General features: G+C 36.0%; 1 protein-coding gene across 2 annotated transcripts in view; it reads left to right on the top strand.

The window, feature by feature from the left end:
* The first annotated feature begins 9688 nt into the window (after positions 1–9688).
* PPIL4 (peptidylprolyl isomerase like 4) overlaps positions 9689–18338 on the top strand; it is a 33214-nt gene continuing 24564 nt past the window's right edge. Inside the window, exons 1-7 of one of the 2 annotated variants that reach the window (XM_010993987.3) lie at positions 9689–9822; positions 14622–14689; positions 14777–14841; positions 15126–15243; positions 15865–16007; positions 16530–16626; positions 17405–17521. In XM_010993987.3, the coding sequence (XP_010992289.1) occupies positions 9753–9822; positions 14622–14689; positions 14777–14841; positions 15126–15243; positions 15865–16007; positions 16530–16626; positions 17405–17521 (678 nt within the window). In that variant the 5' untranslated portion in view covers positions 9689–9752. Of the gene's footprint in view, positions 10867–14621; positions 14690–14776; positions 14842–15125; positions 15244–15864; positions 16008–16529; positions 16627–17404; positions 17522–18338 lie in introns of both variants that reach the window. The other variant, XM_010993986.3, reaches the window with a different exon arrangement.

Genomic DNA, 18338 nt, shown 5'->3' on the forward strand with positions numbered 1-18338 from the left:
AATGAAGCCTTTAAGCCCTGGAGGGGGCGCTCTCATGCACCATCACTCCTTGTGTCTGCACACCCCAGAGAGAGAGGTACCATGCATCTCCACAAGGAAGACGCTTACCCTCTTACCGCACTACCCCAGCAAAAGGAAGATTTTCTCCTTACCCAGCAATAGCCCTGGCAATGAGAAACTGCCACACACAGCCAATGAGAAGTTTGAACTCCTGCTCTCTCCAGTGGACTTTTACTCAAAACAGCCCCTCCCACCTTCCTCCTTTTTTCTATAAAAGCAAGCCCCTCTCCTTTGTTCTCCAACTTGCCTATAGTTCCCCATAGTTTGCATGTGCCTTAATGCAGTTCATCTGCTATTCCTGAATAAACTCATTTTGCTGGTAAAAAAAAACAAAAAACTGGGTATTTTATTTTTAAGGTTAACACAGAAAATGCCAAGAAATGCAGGCATTTCAGGTTAACAGGGTTGCAGATTGATTGAGAAGAACTTGGAGATGCCATTCATGGAAAGTAAGAAACAGTCTTTCTTTAAATTCAAACTTTTGACATGAAAAACACAAATCTGTTTCTCTCTTAACTCCTTTTCCTCTTTTATCAACCCTCCACCCATGCCTGCATAGCTAGAGTAAACTACAAAATCTTTGGCCAAAATCTCTGTACAATAAACTACAATCATTCAACTAATTTCTTGCCTATTATGACATTCAGCACAACATTATTAACGGACAAGTGGATTCTACAGTGACGTCTCATCCACTCATGGGTTCCAACTGTAACCACCAGCCTTTTCACTTTCAGATGGCTAGGATTAAAATGAATCAAATTCATGGGTCAGAACACATATTTGTTCTAATTCATAATTCGAATTAGTAATATACGTATAAGGTTCCAAAATACATTTGAAAGAAAAAGTAGTTGCGGATGGTAAGATAGTCTGTATCTCCCAGCAGAGCCCTCCCCATTGTTTGAGCATCCATTGTTCTTTCACTTGTTTGCCTCCAAAAGAGTTAAGTTTGCCTACAGAAACTCAGTGTATTTCTGTGCACATTAGATGCTTTATGTTCCTTGAAGTTAATTTTTCATATAACAGAAGATATTCTAAAAAAAATTCAATACATAGAATATAAGGCATATAAGATGTATAAAAAATACATCTTTATTCTCATACCAAATAGTACTCAGACTCTAAACTTCAATATATCTCCTTTTTCAGCAACTGAGCCCATTATTTTTATCATTCTCAATCAAAACTTGAATTCCTCTTTTTTCTGTAATCCAAAAGCGGGCTTGGCACCAAAGGGAAATCTGGGACATAATCTGTATCTGTTTTCAATTTCTGGGAGAGTCACTGCATTTCCATTGCAACACAATCTACTCCATTACTTTCCAGAGTTACTCAACTGCACATTTTTCAACTTTTTGAAGGTTCAAAGGAAATGATGAAAATAAGATCAAGAAAGAGAGAAAGATCAAGGAAGTGGGTATAGGTTAGTGGTAAAGTATGTGCTTAGCATGCAGGAGGCCTGCGTTCAATCCCCAGTACTGCCATTAAAATAATAAATAAACCTAATTACCTCCCCCTAAATAAATTAAATTAAAAAATAAAAATAAAATAGTTGGACAAAAAAAAAGTGGCTGACATACAATAGACATTCAAAAAACAGGAAAGATATTCCTTTTACATATCCAAAGTCATTCTCACTATAAATGTGATGGTAACAGGGAATAGGATGAACCTTAGTTTACCAAACTGGATTCCTCAGGGTCTGAAGAGGAAAAGCAGGAAAAGGGGCAGATTAGGTACACAATGTCAATATAAGAGAAATTAGTCAAGATGGTTGGTGATGTTGATGTTTGGAAAGTAATAAAAATTTACTGATCTTGTTCTCCAGAGAAAATCTACTTTAGTGTTTACATTTGGTAGAATTTAGAAGGATATATCTCATTTCTTTTCACCTTTTTAACTACTGCACAAATCACTTAAATATTTATATCATTAGAAACTCAAAGTGTAATATGAGACAAGCATAAACTATATAATCATCATGAAATGATATTTCTCCTATTAAGGTAGAATATTTGATATTTAGTGATATATCAGGATGGACAGATAGATAAACAGATAGCAAATAAAGATATGGTAAGTTACACCGTGAATAATGAATAAGTTATTCTATCTTGGGCTTAAGATATCCACACGTGGGTCTGAATTCTTCAAAACAATCTGGCAGTATCATATGTGGTCATTAGTGAATCAGTTCACATATGAAGTCATTCCTCATATTTATTATGTCAATTTCTAATTCTCTTTGAATAGCCCAAATTTGTCTTTAAAAATTGTTTTATTTTTCCAAATCCTCTCTTTTTTCTTTGGATTCATAGTATTTCTTTTAAGCATATCCAGGATTTTACCAAATATTACCCTGTAATGCTATCTCTAGTCTTAAGATTATATTGGGAAAAATCAAATGAGTTATATACACAGTATCAAACAATTAGTTTGAACTGATGTTTCAGTTTTCAAAGATTTTTGAAAAAAATACTTTCTTTAGACTCTGCAAGGTTATTAGTGGAGGATAATTCTCTATGGGACTCTAGAGTTTCTGTACATTTTGTGAGCAAGGTACTGACTGCCCTTTCTTCTAGGCCATCTTTCAAAGAGATTTTATACACACATACATCAAACCTTGATAAATAGGTGTCTGCTTTCAGAGCAAAGGGCTGGTATGTTTATGCCCATTAGAGAAGGTCAGGCTCCCTAACCTCAGGAATTCTCTTCTGTAATGCAACCCAGTGAATGTGCAGGTTGTCTGGGCCCTCAGCGTTGCACTTTGGGACTCTGAGGCAATGAAACTGATGCAAACATGCTGGTACTCACTTAACTTGCTGTGCTGAGTAATAAATTATCTTTGTCTCTGACCTGGGACTCTCTTATCTTCTATTAGCACCCATGAAATTATGGCAGGCTAACTTGTTAATCTGAAAGCAGTAAAAACTCAGACTTTTCACAGTTCTTGACAATTACTTCCTAAATTCCTGTAATTATTTGTTTACATGATATTTTGTGTTAAGATTTTATTTTTATTGTTCATTGAATGGAATTTCTGTGTTTCTTCATTTCAGGCATGGTGCCTATCACAATTACCTGCTTCTGTTTTGACATAAAGCTTTAACAGTCCTAACATTTTTTGGAAATGATGTCCTTGTTAAAGCTTAGACTTAATTGAAAAAATGCCCAAAAAACCCCAAACCAACTGTATATATATATGGAGAGAGACAGAGAGATTATAGCAGCTGGCTCTTGTGGTTATGAAAGCTGAAAAGACTCATAATCTTCTGTCTGCAAGCTGGAGAACCAAGAAAGCCTGTGGTATAATTCAGTCCAAGCCTGAGGACCTGAGAATTGGAGGGCTGATGATAGAAGTCTTGGTCTGAGTCTGAAAGCCAGAGAACAAGGTGTGCTGATGTCCAAGGTTAGGAGAAGATGAAAATCCTAACTCAAGCAGAGAGATCAAATTTGCCCTTTTTCTGCCTTTTTGTACTACTCTAGCCCTCAAGGGATTGGATGATGCCCATCTGCAATGGTAAGGGTAATCATCTTTACTCAGTCTACTGATGAAAATGCTAATTTCTTCCAGAAACATCCTCACAGACACACCGAAAACAATGTTTTACCAGCTCTCTGGGCATCCCTTAGCCCAGTCAAGTTGACATAAAATTAACCATCATGGATATTTTTGGTAAAACATGATTCAGTATTATGTAGCAATGCAATAAGATTTGGAAAGAATAAAATTAATGAAATCTCTTTTATTTAGCGTCTACTATAGTAAGGTTAAGATTTTTATATGAGTGGGGTTGGATAGGAGTGAAAGGTTACTGTCTCAGGGGACTCAATATTTAGAGATAATCATGGAAATTGTAACCATAAAACCATGGAATATGTTAAGTGCTACATACATAAAATTTAATATTTAAGATTGTTTATCTTCTGAGTCACTTAAGTAAAAGATGAAAAATGGCAAATCTTTTTTCTGTATACACACTTCTTTAAAGCAATTTAAGGTTTAAAGAAAAATTGAGCAGAAAGTACAGAAGAGTTCCTATATACCCTCTCCATCATCTCCCAGGTTCTTCTATTAACATACTGCATTAGTCTGGCACATTTGTTACAATTGATGAACCAATATTGATACACAATTATTAACTAAAGCCCATAGACTATATTAGGGTTCACTCTTTGTGTCATACAGTTATTTGGGGTTTGGCAGATACATAATGTCATGTATCCACCATTATAACATCATACAAAATAGTTTCACTGACCTAAAAATTCTTATATTTCAGCTATTCATCTCTCCTTCATTCTGCCAGAAACTTGGCAACCACTGATATTTTTACTGTCTACATACTTTTGCCTTTTTCAGAATGTCAAATAGTTGGAATTACACAGCATGTAGCCTTTTCAGACTGCCTTCTTTCACTCACCTATATGTATTTAAAGTCTGCCGTGTCTTTTCATGGCTTGATAGCTCATTTCTCTTGATCTTTAAATAATATCCCATTGTATGGATGTTTATTCCAATTTGTTAAACCAGTGAGTTTATTCATTTACCTATTTAAAAAGTCCTAATTGCTCCCAAGTTCTGACAAGTATGAATTAACCTGCTATAAACATTTGCATGCTGGTTTTTGTGTGCACATAAGCTTTCAACTTATTTCAGCAAATACCTATTGCTTGATATGGTAAAATTATGTTTAGCTCTGCAAGAAAATACCAAACTGTTCCAAAGTGATTGTACTATTTTACATTCCCATCACAATTTCACTGTTATTTTAATTTGCATTTCTTTACTTAATTGCCAATATTCATTTATTCAACAAATAATTATTCATCTATTACATGGCAGGCTGTCGTAGGCACTAGGAATACAGCAGAACACAAAACAGACAAAACTGGCTCTCCCTCTGGAGCTGACATTCTAGTAACAGTATACAAATATAAACAAATTCCTAAACAGCATGTTAGATGGTAAAAAGTACTATGGAAAAAAAAAAAAGAGTAGGTATGTGGGGTTAACTTTAATTATGGTGGTCAGGGTAGGCCTCACTGAGAGGTGACATATGAGCAAGGGATCTGAAGGAGGTGAAAGAGAGGAAGAGGGTTCTGACCAGATGGGATAGCAAGTGCAAAGGCCCTGAGGCAGAGCCCCCCAACACTGCCCAGTAGTGTTCAAAGATTAGCAAAAGTCTAGTGTGACTTGAGGGGACTAAGAAAGAAGACAGGAAGATGGGTGGCAGAATATCATGTAAGGCCTTATAGACTATAACAACTTTGGTTTTCAGTCAGATATGAAGTTATTGGACATTATAAGTATGTATAAAATGACATTAAAAAGAGTAATCAGCTTGGCCAGGAGAGTTTGAGGAGTAAACTTCTCATGGAAACCCTCAATGGAGGCCAAAAGTAGTTGTATAAGTTTTCTAAGTTACAGTGTGGATGAAAAAATTAATTAATAGTCAATCTAAGAAAGAAATGGAGAATTTTATTTGAGCCAACTTGAAGATTATAAGATGGGAGATTATAAGAGAGCTCTGAGAACTGTTCTGAAGAGGTAAAGGGGGAGACCCATATATATGTGATTTTGGCAAAGAGGTATATGAAATCAAGCACTCATCTTGGTAGGTTACTGCTATTTGAGAGGAACAGACATCTTAGTTAATAGTCTTAGTGTTTTTCTAAGTATATGAAGATGTAAGAAACTGGGTTCATGAAATTTTCTCCTGAAAATATCTAACTGTCTGAAGGCCAGTTGTATCAGTTTTCCAAGAGCACAAAGTGCCTCATCCTGATCTTTGTCCTGAATCCCTTTCAAGGGATATTATAGGTCAGTGACTGTGGTGGCTAATGACTTGATTAATGACTTGAGTCTTCTAGAACTGGATGGTGGGCAATATTCTTTTCCTTCTTTATTTCTGTCTTTCTTTCTTCATTCTTTATTTTACAATCCCTTCCATTTAGGTCTTAATTTCGACCAAGGTTTGGGAGGCATTTCATGACTAAGTTTTTGCATGATTCTAGGAATGCTCATTCCCAGGTCAGGCAAGGATTTCATTGATAGGTTACTCATTGTGCTCTTACTGGACTAGGCCTCATTAGCAGTAGCCCAAATCCTCTGCATCACTTGTCTTACTAGTCTGTTATGGTCCAGGACATACTTCCCTCTTGTTGCTTCTTCTCACATTTGGAGTTACACTATTACAATCATTGATCTTATCACAAAAAAAGAAAATCACAGGCCAATATCACTTATGAAACTGGATGCAAAAATCCTTAACAAAATACTAGCAAAACAACTCTAGCAATAATTAAAAAGATCATCACCATCATCAAGTGGAATTTATCCCAGGGATGCAAGGATTTTTCAATATCCACAAATCAATCAATCTGATACCACATTAACAAATTGAAGAATAAAAACCATGTGACCATCTCAATAGATGCAGAAAAAGCTTTTGATAAAATTTAGCATCCATTTATGATAAAAAAACTCTTCAGAAAGTGGGCATAGGTGGAAAATATCTCAACATAATAAAGGCCATAAATGACAAATCCACCGCTAACACCATACTCAACAATGAAAGGCTGAAAGCATTTCCCCTAAGATCAGGTACAAGACAAGTTTGCCCACTCTGACCACTTTTATTCAACACAGTTTTGGCAGTCCTAGCCACAGCAATCAGAGAAGAAAAAGAAATAAAAGGAATCCAAGTTGGAAAAAAAAAAAGTAAAACTGCATTGTTTGCAGATGACATGATACTATACATAGAAACTCCTAAAGACACTACCAGAAAATTATTAGAGCTCATCAATGAATTCAGCAAAGTTACAGGATACAAAATTAATATACAGAAGTCTGTAGCATTTCTATACACTAACAATGAAATATCAGAAAAAGAAACTAAGAAAACAATCCCATTTACTATTGCATCAAAAAGAATAAAATACCTAGGAATAAACCTACCTAAGGAGGCAAAAGACCTGTAGTCCGAAAACTCTAAGACATTGATGAAAGAAATTGAAGATGACACAAACGGATGGAAACATATACTTTGTTCTTGGATTAGAAGAATCAATATTGTTAAAATGCCCAGACTACCTAAGGCATTATACAAATTCAGTGCAATCCCTGTCAAATTACCAATGGCATTTTCCAAAGAACTGGAACAAAAGATTGTTAAATTTGTATGGAAACACAGAAGACCCCTAACAGCCAAAACAATCTTAAGAAAAAAGAATGAAACTGGAGGAATCATGGCCCCTGACTTCAGACTATCCTACAAAGCCACAGTAATCAAAACAGTATGGTACTGGCACAAAAACAGACCCATAGAGCCATGGAATGATAGAAAGCCCAGACATAAACCCATGTGCTTATAGTCAATTAATCTATGATAAAGGAGGTAAGAATATATAATGGAGAAAAGACAGTCTCTTCAATACGTGGTGCTGGGAAAACTGGACACTTACATGTGAAAATGAAATTGGAACGTTCTCTAACACCATATACAAGAATAAACTCAAAATGAATTAAAGACCTAAGTGTAAGATCAGATACTATAAAACTCCTAGAGGAAAACACAGGTAGAACACTCTTTGTCATATATCACAGCAATATTTTTTTTTTTGATCCTTCTCCTAGAGTAATGGAAATAAACAAATGGGAGCTAATTAAACTTAAAACTTCGGCACAGCAAAAGAAACCATAAAGAAAATGAAAAGGCAACCTAAGGAATGGGAGGAAATATTTGCAAATGACATGACTGACAAGGGATTAATTTCCAAAATATACAAACAGTTCATACAGCTTAATTTGATAAAAACAACCCAATCAAAAAAATAGGCAGATGACCTAAATACACATTTCTCCAAAGAAGACATCTGGGTGGCCAATAGGCATATGGAAAGATGTTCAGCAATGCTGATTATTAGAGAAATGCAAATCAAAACTACAATGAGGTATCACCTTACACCAATCAGAATGGCCATCATTAAAAAGTCTACAAATAATAAATGCTGGAGTGGGTGTGAAGAAAAAGGAACCCTCCTACACTGTTACTAGCAATGTAAATTGGTGAAACCACTATGGTGAACATTATGGAGTTTCTCTGAAAAGCTAAAAATAGTTACCAATGCGAAAGACAAATATCATGTATCACTTATATTAGTAATCTAAAAAAAAAAAAATACAAATGAACTTATTTACAAACCAGAAATAGAAATACAGACATAGAAAACAAGCTATGGTTACCAAGGGCTGGGAGGGATAAATTAGGAGTTTGGGATTAACATATACACACTAGTATATATAAAACAGATAAACAATAAAGGCCTACTGTATAGAACAGGGAACTGTATTCAATATCTTACAAAGTATAATGCAAAAGAATCTGAAAAAGAATATTTGTATGTATATGTATAACTGAATCACTTTGCTGTACACTAAAAACAACAGAACATTGTAAATCAACTACAATTTTTAAAAAAAGATAAACAAACCCCCAAATATTGAGCTTATAAAACTATGTATTTGGTCAATTCTTTCAAGTTGCCTAGTCACCATTGTTTTTATCGGAGGCTTAGTTACACATTTGGTAATGCAAGAAATCATAATCTTGTAAAACAGGCAGAGTACAAGTTAATATAGCTTTTAACATTAAGATCCTAAGTATGTAAGTTGAGAACTTACATTAGATGTGGCCCAGTATCTCCACAGGTTATCTGACTAGTCTGTGCTGTACCAATCACTGTCTTTAGAGGAAGTGATATACTGGCATTGTACAAAAAGTTCATCAAAGATGTTTGCACATGTAAGGCGAGTGGTTGGTCGTGACCTCTTACAGGATTAAGAAAGGAACAGTTATCTTCTAAGGAGTTACATGGCTGGCCCCAGAAGAAGAAAAATTGATCTTTAAGGTTGAATAAGTATTTCTGCCATTGGAAAGCTTTGGTTAACACATAACGCAGATGCATCATGCACACTGGAGGGGATGGAGGAGACCAAAGGCAGAGAAGAAGTTTTACCTTTACATTTTTGTCTTGCCTTAAAGTGTGAATTTTATTTTATCAAGAGTATTGATAAAACCAGAAGAGATTTGGAGCTGAAGCCTGTGGTTTTTAGCTTATCGCCCCAAGGATCCACTATCTGCTGTGATAACAGGTATAGTCTCTGCCCTAGGCATGGTTAGCCAGGAAAGAGCTCTGTTTATCACCTTTCTGAGTAGCAAATTGTACCGTTAAGGCCTAAAGTTTCTGATTCAGGGCGATAAGAGATCCATTAGGAAACCCCAGTAGTCGTCCCAGTCGGGGGAACATGGCGCTGCAGCCGCCCTCGGGCTTCGACGGAGATGGCCTGAGGAGCATTAAAGGGCCGCTCAGAGGTCCGCCCTGTTCATCAGATGGACACAAAACGGGCACAAAACTCTTCACAGAAGCCTCTTTGAGTGACAGTCTTCCGCGCCAGTCGCCAAGGGCTGTCAAGGATTTTCAAAAGGGCCGCGCAAGGGGCGGGGACCCACGGCAGGGCGGGGAGTGACACCCACCGGAGCAGCAATAAGGAGACTCCCGGAAGAGGGCGGTGTCGCCGGAAGGATGACGTAAAAAGGCGTCGCGCCGAGGGTGACGCGTGGCGTAGATGACGTCCGGCTGCGCCTGTCACCCCCCGGGCTTGTTGCAGAGGAGGAGCAGGCGCCATGGCGGTTCTGCTGGAGACCACTTTGGGCGACGTCGTCATCGACTTGTACACGGAGGAGCGGCCGCGCGGTGAGGCCCGAGCCCAGCTCACCTCTTGCTGGGCATCGGTCTCCTTTCCCCACTTTGCGTTTTCTGCCTAGTCTCCGGTTTAGACTGGTTCCAGCTTCTGGGCTGCTGGTGCCCTCGACCGGGCTGTTTCATTAGAGGGTCTTGGTTAGAAAAGTTTTTTTTTTTTTTCGAGGAGCAGCCCTTCTCCCGCATCCGGTGATGGCCAGTCGAGTGGCGGGTACTTGTGGTTATTAAATACCTCTGTGTATGTGTGTGATACAGGCTGCGTATACAATGCCCATAGCTCCCGTGGCTTTACTGCGTTTTACTAGCCAGAGGAACACAACTCATATTTCTTCGTGTGTAATCAGTAAGTCTTTACGAAAGCAGGGAAATTGGGCTTGGAGCAGTGAGTATGGACATCCCTCCTGGATGGAGAAAGGGCTGTCCGGAGGTGTGCACCCAACCTTAACAAACACTCCTTGACCGTCCACTGTGCGAGACTTCTTGCCAAGCCCAGGGATGGGCGTCTTGCCCTTCAGGGTTTTGTTTTTCCATTGGTGGGAAGGAGGCGCGGCAGCCCATTTAATTTCTTAAGTGTTGTAGTGGAAGAACGTTGCCATGGAAACCAGAGAACTGGAGTAATTCTTCCTGGTTGTGGGCGGGGGAAGCGAAGCTAGCAAAGAATACAGAACACTTGAACTTGTTCTTTCAAAGGTGAGTGGGAACGAGGGTTTTCTTAACAGTTTGCTTGGAATTTTATGGAAATAGCAAGTAGGCTGGCGTGGCTTGACGGTGGAATGGCAGACTGCGCGTCTGCTCGTATACGTTTTTAGGTTAGGTCAGGTCGTGAATAGCCTTGTGTGCCCTACTGATGTCCAGAGTCTTTGAAAGGTTTAAAAAGCAGGGAGGTAGCAAACTTCTTGTTTTGGGAAGATAATAGGCAACAGTGTGGAGAATGTATCAGAGTGGGGAGAAACTGGAGCCCAGAAGAAATTAGTTACTATCGGAGTCCTGCCACCCGGAATGCGGATTATCAAAGAGGATGAAACAAGCTACAATACAGTAAGAGTGCCTCCTGACATACTATACTACACTTTATCCCACACTCAGCTATCCCCGCACCCCCACCCCCAGCACTACAGACTCAACCATACATCAATGCCTTTTTTATACTATTACCTCTACCCTACATTTCTCTCCACTGTTGTCCTTTTGGCAAACTTCCTGCTTACTCTTCACATCACAGGTCAAGCATGATCTCTTCTGTGAGGCTGTCCCGTGTCCCTAAGCAGAGTTAGATCGGTTTCTTCTGTTCTGTCTCAGGTCTTTTATAAATCACACAACAGGTATTTTGTTGTAACATTTACCTCTTGTCCTGGAATTATTTGCAAGTCTTGGTCTCCTCTCAAGAATGTAAACTCTAAGAGAGCCGGGACTGCCTTAGTTATCTCTATATCCTAAGCACCTAGTGCACTGTCTGACACTTTCAGGGCACACACCAAACATTCATTATATTGAGTAATGCAAATTGCATTGTTGCATTACTCTTTTGCATTAGGACTTGCATTAGGACTCTCTCTTTGTGCAAGTGGCAGAAACTCAGCCCAAACTGGCTCAAAGAAAATAATCGATTGCCTCATGTTACTGAGGTAAGCTTTAAGGATAGCAGGGTCCAGGGGTTCACAGGATCTTATAGGGAATTGTATTTTTTTAATCTCTTGGTTTTGCTTTGCTTTGAATTTGACACTCTCCACTTGGAGCAGCACCTGGCAAGTGATTGGACATTTTTCTCTAGAACTGTGAGAAACTAAAAGGGAGGTAGGGTTACCCCATCTGATTAACACAGAATGGACAAGCAGTGTTTCTGCAAAGTTAGCTTGGAACACTAAAAACTTAAGTTCCACCCTGTGTATGTATTTGTAAGCATGTGATTGGATTATCTACTTATATGTATAACTACTTATCAATCTATGGTAAATATATTCAGAATTATTTTCCTCCCTCTCTTTTCTTTCTCTTTCCCCCTTTTTTACTTTTTATTATAGAAAACTTGAAACATATACAGAAATAGAAAGAATCATGTAAATGAACCCTCATGTCCTGATGATCAGTTTCATTTAACAGTTGTGAATACATGTTTCATTTATATCCCCACCTCCAGTGGGTTTTTTTATAATAAATTTTTTACATGGCATTTATTTAATCTGTAATTATTTCAATTTGTATCTTAAATGATACTTAAAAAAAGATAATATAACCACAAATTATCACATCTTAAAAAATAAGCAATAATTCCTTAGTATCATTCATATTTTTCTATTATCTCTTAGGCATTTAAAAGAATATTTGGTAATTTGAATTAGGATCCAAACAAGGGCCATATGTTATATTAGTTGACAAAAATACCTTTTAATCTGCAGGTTCTCCCCCACCTTTTTAAAAATTAAGACTTTATTAGAGCAGTTTAAGGTTCATAGCAAAACTGAGGTGAAAGTACAGAGATTTCCCCTCTGTCCCGTACCCCACACATGCACAGCCACCACTATTGTCAGTATCTCCCACCAGAGTGGTACTTCTGTAATACATTTGTAATGTTTGTACCATGTAACATGGTATATACTGTACATTTGTTACTACAGTGGTACCTTAGATGAACCTATGTTGACATTTCATTATCACCCAACTTCCATTGTTTACATTAGGGTACATTCTTAGTGGTATACATTGTGGGTTTGGACAAATGTATAGTGACATGAATTCACCATTACAGTATCTTACAGAATAGTTTCACTGCCCTAAAAATCCTCTGTGATCTGCCTGTTTATTCCTCCCCTGCCAGCTCCTGGCAACCACTTAGCTTTTAATGTCTCCATAGTTTTGCTTTTTCCAGAATATTATATAGATGGACTCATATAATATGTAGCCTTTTCAGATTGACTTCTTTCACTGAGTGAAATGCATTTTAGAGTCCTCCATGGCTTTTCATGGCTTGATATCTCTTTTCTTTTTGTGTTTAATAATATTGCATTGTGATTGTACCACAGATTATCCATTCACTTACTGAAGGACATCTTGATTGCTTCCAAATTTTGGCAGTTATGAATACAGCTGCTATAACCATCCATGTGTAGGTTTTTGCTTAGACCTAAGTTTCCGACTCCTTTGGGTAAATACCAAAGAACATGATTATGTGGTAAGAGTGTCTTCAGTTCTGTAGGAAGGTCCATATATTATATTGGTTTATATGTCTCTTAAATATCTTTTAATCTGTAGGTTCCCCTTGGCACCCTTTCCCATTTTTTTCCCTGAAAAAATTTTGAGAAAGAATTTGGGTCATTTGTTCTGTAGCATTTTCCTCATTTTGGATTTCACTGATTTCATCCTTGTTGTATATATTTTTTTAACATTCTTCTATTCCTTCTGTTTCTCATAAATTGCTTACTTGGATCTGGAACCTTGATCAGATTCAGGTTTAGTGTTTTTGGCAAGAGTATTTCATATAAGCTAGTCTCTACTTTCAACTATATCACATTCAGGAGGCACTTGATGTCTGGTTGGATCTTTTTGTGATGTTAAAATTGATTAGTGGGTTTAGGCTTGTCTAACTTGATACACCTGTTACGGTGTTCCTGTTAAGATTTTGGTAGCCATTGATGATCACTGCTTAGGTCCATTATTTTTGTTTTCTAGTTAAAGGACTATTCCTATATGTTGAATAGTAAGCCCAGAAATATATTTTTCTAGAAAAAATGATCAAAAGCCTGATATTCAAGACCCTCCAGTAACTTGGCCCTACCTTACCCCTCTAGCCTTTTTATCTTCTATTACTCTGTAATACTGGAGTATTATAGAAGTTATACCAGTCTTCTGGACCCTCCCCCAAACATTTAAATTCCCACTTCTAGACCATATCATAATGTCTTCCAGGCCTGAAATGTCCGCTCTTAACTCTCTGCCAATCCAATTCTTTTAATGCTCACCTTAAGCCTCCCTGAGGGCTTCTCATTTCCCTAGCCAGGAACAATCTATCTTTTCAACTCCTGTGGCATTTTTAAAACCACTTTTTACTGTCGTACTATTTAAATACACAAGTGGTATTATCAGGTATGCCCAGTATGTAACTATTTGTATTCAGGTGTAAGGACCTTGGTTTAGAAGCTCCTTGGGGGCAGGTACTGCCTAATATATCTTTCTGTCTGTTTTCTAGCTTAGTGCCTTGAGAACTTGTGAGCCTATTTCTCTACAACTAGACTGTGAACTTGTTAAGGGCAGAGACCAAGGTTTAGTGGCATTTGACTTAACAGCAGTGCCAAGTACCTAGAAGATACTCAGTCAATATTTATTGGATAAATGAGTGAATTTATTTCAGAAAGCTGAAAGTGTATGGATTTTTGTGAAGAGCTACTCAATCATTGTAAAAAAAAAAATGGTCCCAGATATTTGATTCTCTAATTTACACAATGTGTATTGATTTTCAAGATACTCTGTTCAATTATTTCCTATCATAATATCTTTAGTTTTCTTTTTTTTCTCTTGCAAAGTTAATCCATCAATAAACGATTGCTTATCTGAGATAAGTTTCAGTTTTCTGCATAGCTCAGATGCCCAAGAAATCCAAAGAAAAAGAGAATAAAAAGAATTTGAAATATATTGCCTTTTTCTAAACTTATTACCTTTTTTTAATGGCTTGGGACATTTGACTATTTGGGGGGGTTTGTATGATAATTTAGAAATTAAATTACACTAACTGTACTTTTACTTGGTTAAAAATGTATTTGTGAACTACTGTAATAAACTTAGTATTTACTTTCTTTCAGCTTGTTTGAATTTCCTGAAGTTGTGTAAAATAAAATATTACAATTATTGCCTTATTCACAATGTACAGGTGAGTTAGTGGATATTAGTCATATTCTTTGTTACTGGAACCATCTAGCAAACTCTGTGAATTAACAAAGCATCCTAAATGTTACAGAGGGATTTTATCATACAGACTGGTGATCCAACAGGGACTGGCCGTGGAGGAGAATCTGTTTTTGGGTAAGTTCTTTTATTTTTAAATGAGTGAAAATAGATTTGCCTCTTAACAATGTTAACTAGCATGTTTCAATCTGCATCTTAAAATATGGTTCAAGTATAGATTTTTCCCCCAAGTTCCATAAATGTCTATAGCAAAAAAAAAAAGACTATTTTGAATCATAGTGGCATTTCTATAAAGAAATGGTAACTCTATATGCTAACTCTAGTGCCCTATATATAACTCTAGTCCTGTATTTCATGTTGAAAGTACTTATATTTTATAACCTTATTATGTGTATTTTTAGTCAACTGTATGGCGATCAAGCAAGCTTTTTTGAGGCTGAAAAAGTGCCAAGAATTAAGCACAAGAAGAAAGGCACTGTGTCCATGGTGAACAATGGCAGCGATCAGCATGGATCTCAGGTTAGGAAATGGGTGAGGAGATGAGTTTTGCTGGAGGGATCCCAGAAAATTATCTTTTTAAACTATCATGAGGGGAGAATTTTGATCAAAGGTATTTGTTAGAAGAAAAAGATTGCACTATTTTTTTCCATATAAAAAAAGCTTTATTATGTTGTTCTTTTAAATGTAAGGCATGTCCGTTGCGAGGAATTTAGAAAATACAGAGAAGTACGAAGGAGAAAATAACATTACTCACAAGCCCAGCCCCACTTTCATGGATCGTCACTGTTCACACTGTGGCCTGTTTCCTTTCAGTGTTTGTTACTTACTTCAAAACAGGTTATGTTGAGCACTTTAATTCATTGTCACAACAGCCGCATTGGGGTAGAAGCTTTTTTTTTCTCACAGTTTACGTGTGAAGAAACTGAGATTTGGTTTGTTCAAGTATTTTGAACAGTTAGGAGAGCGTCTGTGTATGTGTTGATATTTTATGTTCAAGCTTTGTGCTTTTTACTTAGTACTAGTGACAATTCTTGCAGTTAATATAGAGTCTTACTTTTGTGTATTTTTTGTCAGTGTGTAACTGATTTCAGTTTGAATTACATATATATTTTTGTGTTTATTCTATGTCTTTCTATATAGTTTCTTATTACTACGGGAGATAATCTAGATTACCTTGATGGTGTTCACACAGTGTTTGGTGAGGTGACAGAAGGCATGGACATAATTAAGAAAATTAACGAGACCTTTGTTGATAAGGACTTTGTACCATATCAAGATATCAGGTATGGTTACGGTTTACTATCTGAATGTACTAGAATGTTTTGATGCTGTGTTGTTTGATATGTAGAGGTGATGGCGTACAGAGTATTGATTTTTGGATAATTCTGAACTGTGAATTAACACAAGACTCTAAGAATCTTTGTAATAGAGAAGACCTATTTTTAAAAAAAACAAGGTACTTGTACTAATTATTTAAAATTGCTTATGTCAGGAGGAATTATTAATCCTCTAATTTAGTTTTTTAAAAATACAGATTATTGAGAAATATGGCAAAATCACAAAGATTTACACATTCATATTATATCTTAGTGTAATGTAGAGTAATAAATATAGTATCAAACAATGAAAAATAGTACAATAATTGTGAAAGTATACTCTAGTAATATCCTTGTGCAATAACATTTAAGAACTTACAGTTTTTCTGGCATTAGAGTTACTTAAAACATTTGTAACTGTTATAAAAAGTAAAACATGGGTTTTGAAATAACATACACGTAACATTTGACTTGGATTTATTTTGTAAGGATAAATCATACAGTGATTTTAGATGATCCATTTGATGACCCTCCTGATTTATTAATTCCTGATCGATCACCAGAACCCACAAGGGAGCAACTAGATGTAAGTAGAGTCATCTTGTGATTGAACATACACACATATTAGTGCTTTGCATAGATTTCCCTTTATAGACTATTGAACTTATTTCTTCAGGATGATTATCTTGCTTGATCAAGAATACTAGGACAAATTTAGAGTTTTTTTTCTCTTCCATGGTGATACTCATTTTCTAGGTATCTAGTTCCCTAATATTCTTTCTTTAGTTTCTGTTCCACCAGAACATCTTTAGCTCTGGAAGTTTATATGAACACCTTGGGAAAATGTTTATCTTATCTCTTAACTCTAGATAAGAGTGTATGTAGCTTTAAGGCTAAATTAAATTATCATCTTGCGAAGGAACTTTTCAACTGGGGATACTCTGGAGCCAAGATAGAACCCAGAAATCTCTGTGGAATAAAGGAGACATTTCCTTCAGGTCTTTAAATGTATAAATTTCTGTTTATTAGGTTTCCTCAAAGCTGAATTTTCCTTATAATTGGGATTTGATGCTTAATTTCTAAGATCATTTATCTTCTGTATTCAGCTCTTAGTTGGATATCAGGTAGTTTTTATATAAATGTTTATTTTGATTTAAAAATAAATTAGAAGCCTAGTCTGGCTAGTAATTTTTGAATTAATTTAAACCAGTTTTCATAAGTTTGTAAGTTTGTTTCACATTTGTGAAACAAATGTGTTCTATTCTAACATATTTGCTGAAACTAAGAATAAAGCATAATGTCTCCCATGTTTTTTAGATGTTTCTATTCTTTAAATGTATATCTGAGTAACTTCTGCCTTACAGAGTGGTCGAATAGGAGCAGATGAAGAAATAGATGATTTCAAAGGAAGATCAGCTGAAGAAGTAGAAGAAATAAAGGCAGAAAAAGAAGCCAAAACTCAGGCTATTCTGTTAGAAATGGTAAGATAATTACTTTGTTCAAACACTTTTTCTGCAATATATTTAATACATATTCTCTGTGAGTTTATTTCTGGCTTTTTGATAGTCTTAAAATATTAAAAATTTAGCTAAGAATTTTTTTCTGGATTGAATTTTATATGACGTAATAATACATATGAAAGTAAACAAATTTGATTCCATTATCAATATAGTGACAAGGGCCTTTTTAAAAAATGGAAAGTGGGTATCCAACTTAACAAATATTAATTGGATCTCAATTGTTTATACCCACCTCATTTTTAAAGAATTTTTTTGGACTGAATTTTCGGTGTATTCAAGAATAATTCTTTATACATCTCAAGTATTGAGATTTAGTAGCAGAATTTAATAGGGTAAAATAAACCTAGGCAGAAATTGAACATTCTAAAATATACTCCATTTCTGTATTACTAAAAATATCTGGGGAAGAGTTATTTAGTAGTTGATTAATTGACCTACTAGGCATTTTTTCCATTTCTTATTTTTGTGGAAAAGGTATACCTTTCATTCACATAAATTATCAATAAATATTGGAATAGGTAGATAATAATTTAAGTTTTTATTACTGTTATTGTTTTATATAGTAGAGCTTTTAGATTCATTATTCTAAAATTCATACTAGCATCACTAGTCTGAAGGAACAAATGTTAAAGATTATAATTCAAGAAAACTTTACTGAATTTAAAAAAAGTTAAAAACAAACAGTTTAATAAGCACATTAGAATTCTAATTCATTGCTGGTGAGAATGTAAAGTGGTAATTCACTTTCGAAGAGAATTTAGCAGTTTCTTACAAAGCT

This window comes from Camelus dromedarius, chromosome 6 (assembly GCF_036321535.1).
Source record: "Camelus dromedarius isolate mCamDro1 chromosome 6, mCamDro1.pat, whole genome shotgun sequence".
NCBI classification, from domain to species: domain Eukaryota; kingdom Metazoa; phylum Chordata; class Mammalia; order Artiodactyla; family Camelidae; genus Camelus; species Camelus dromedarius.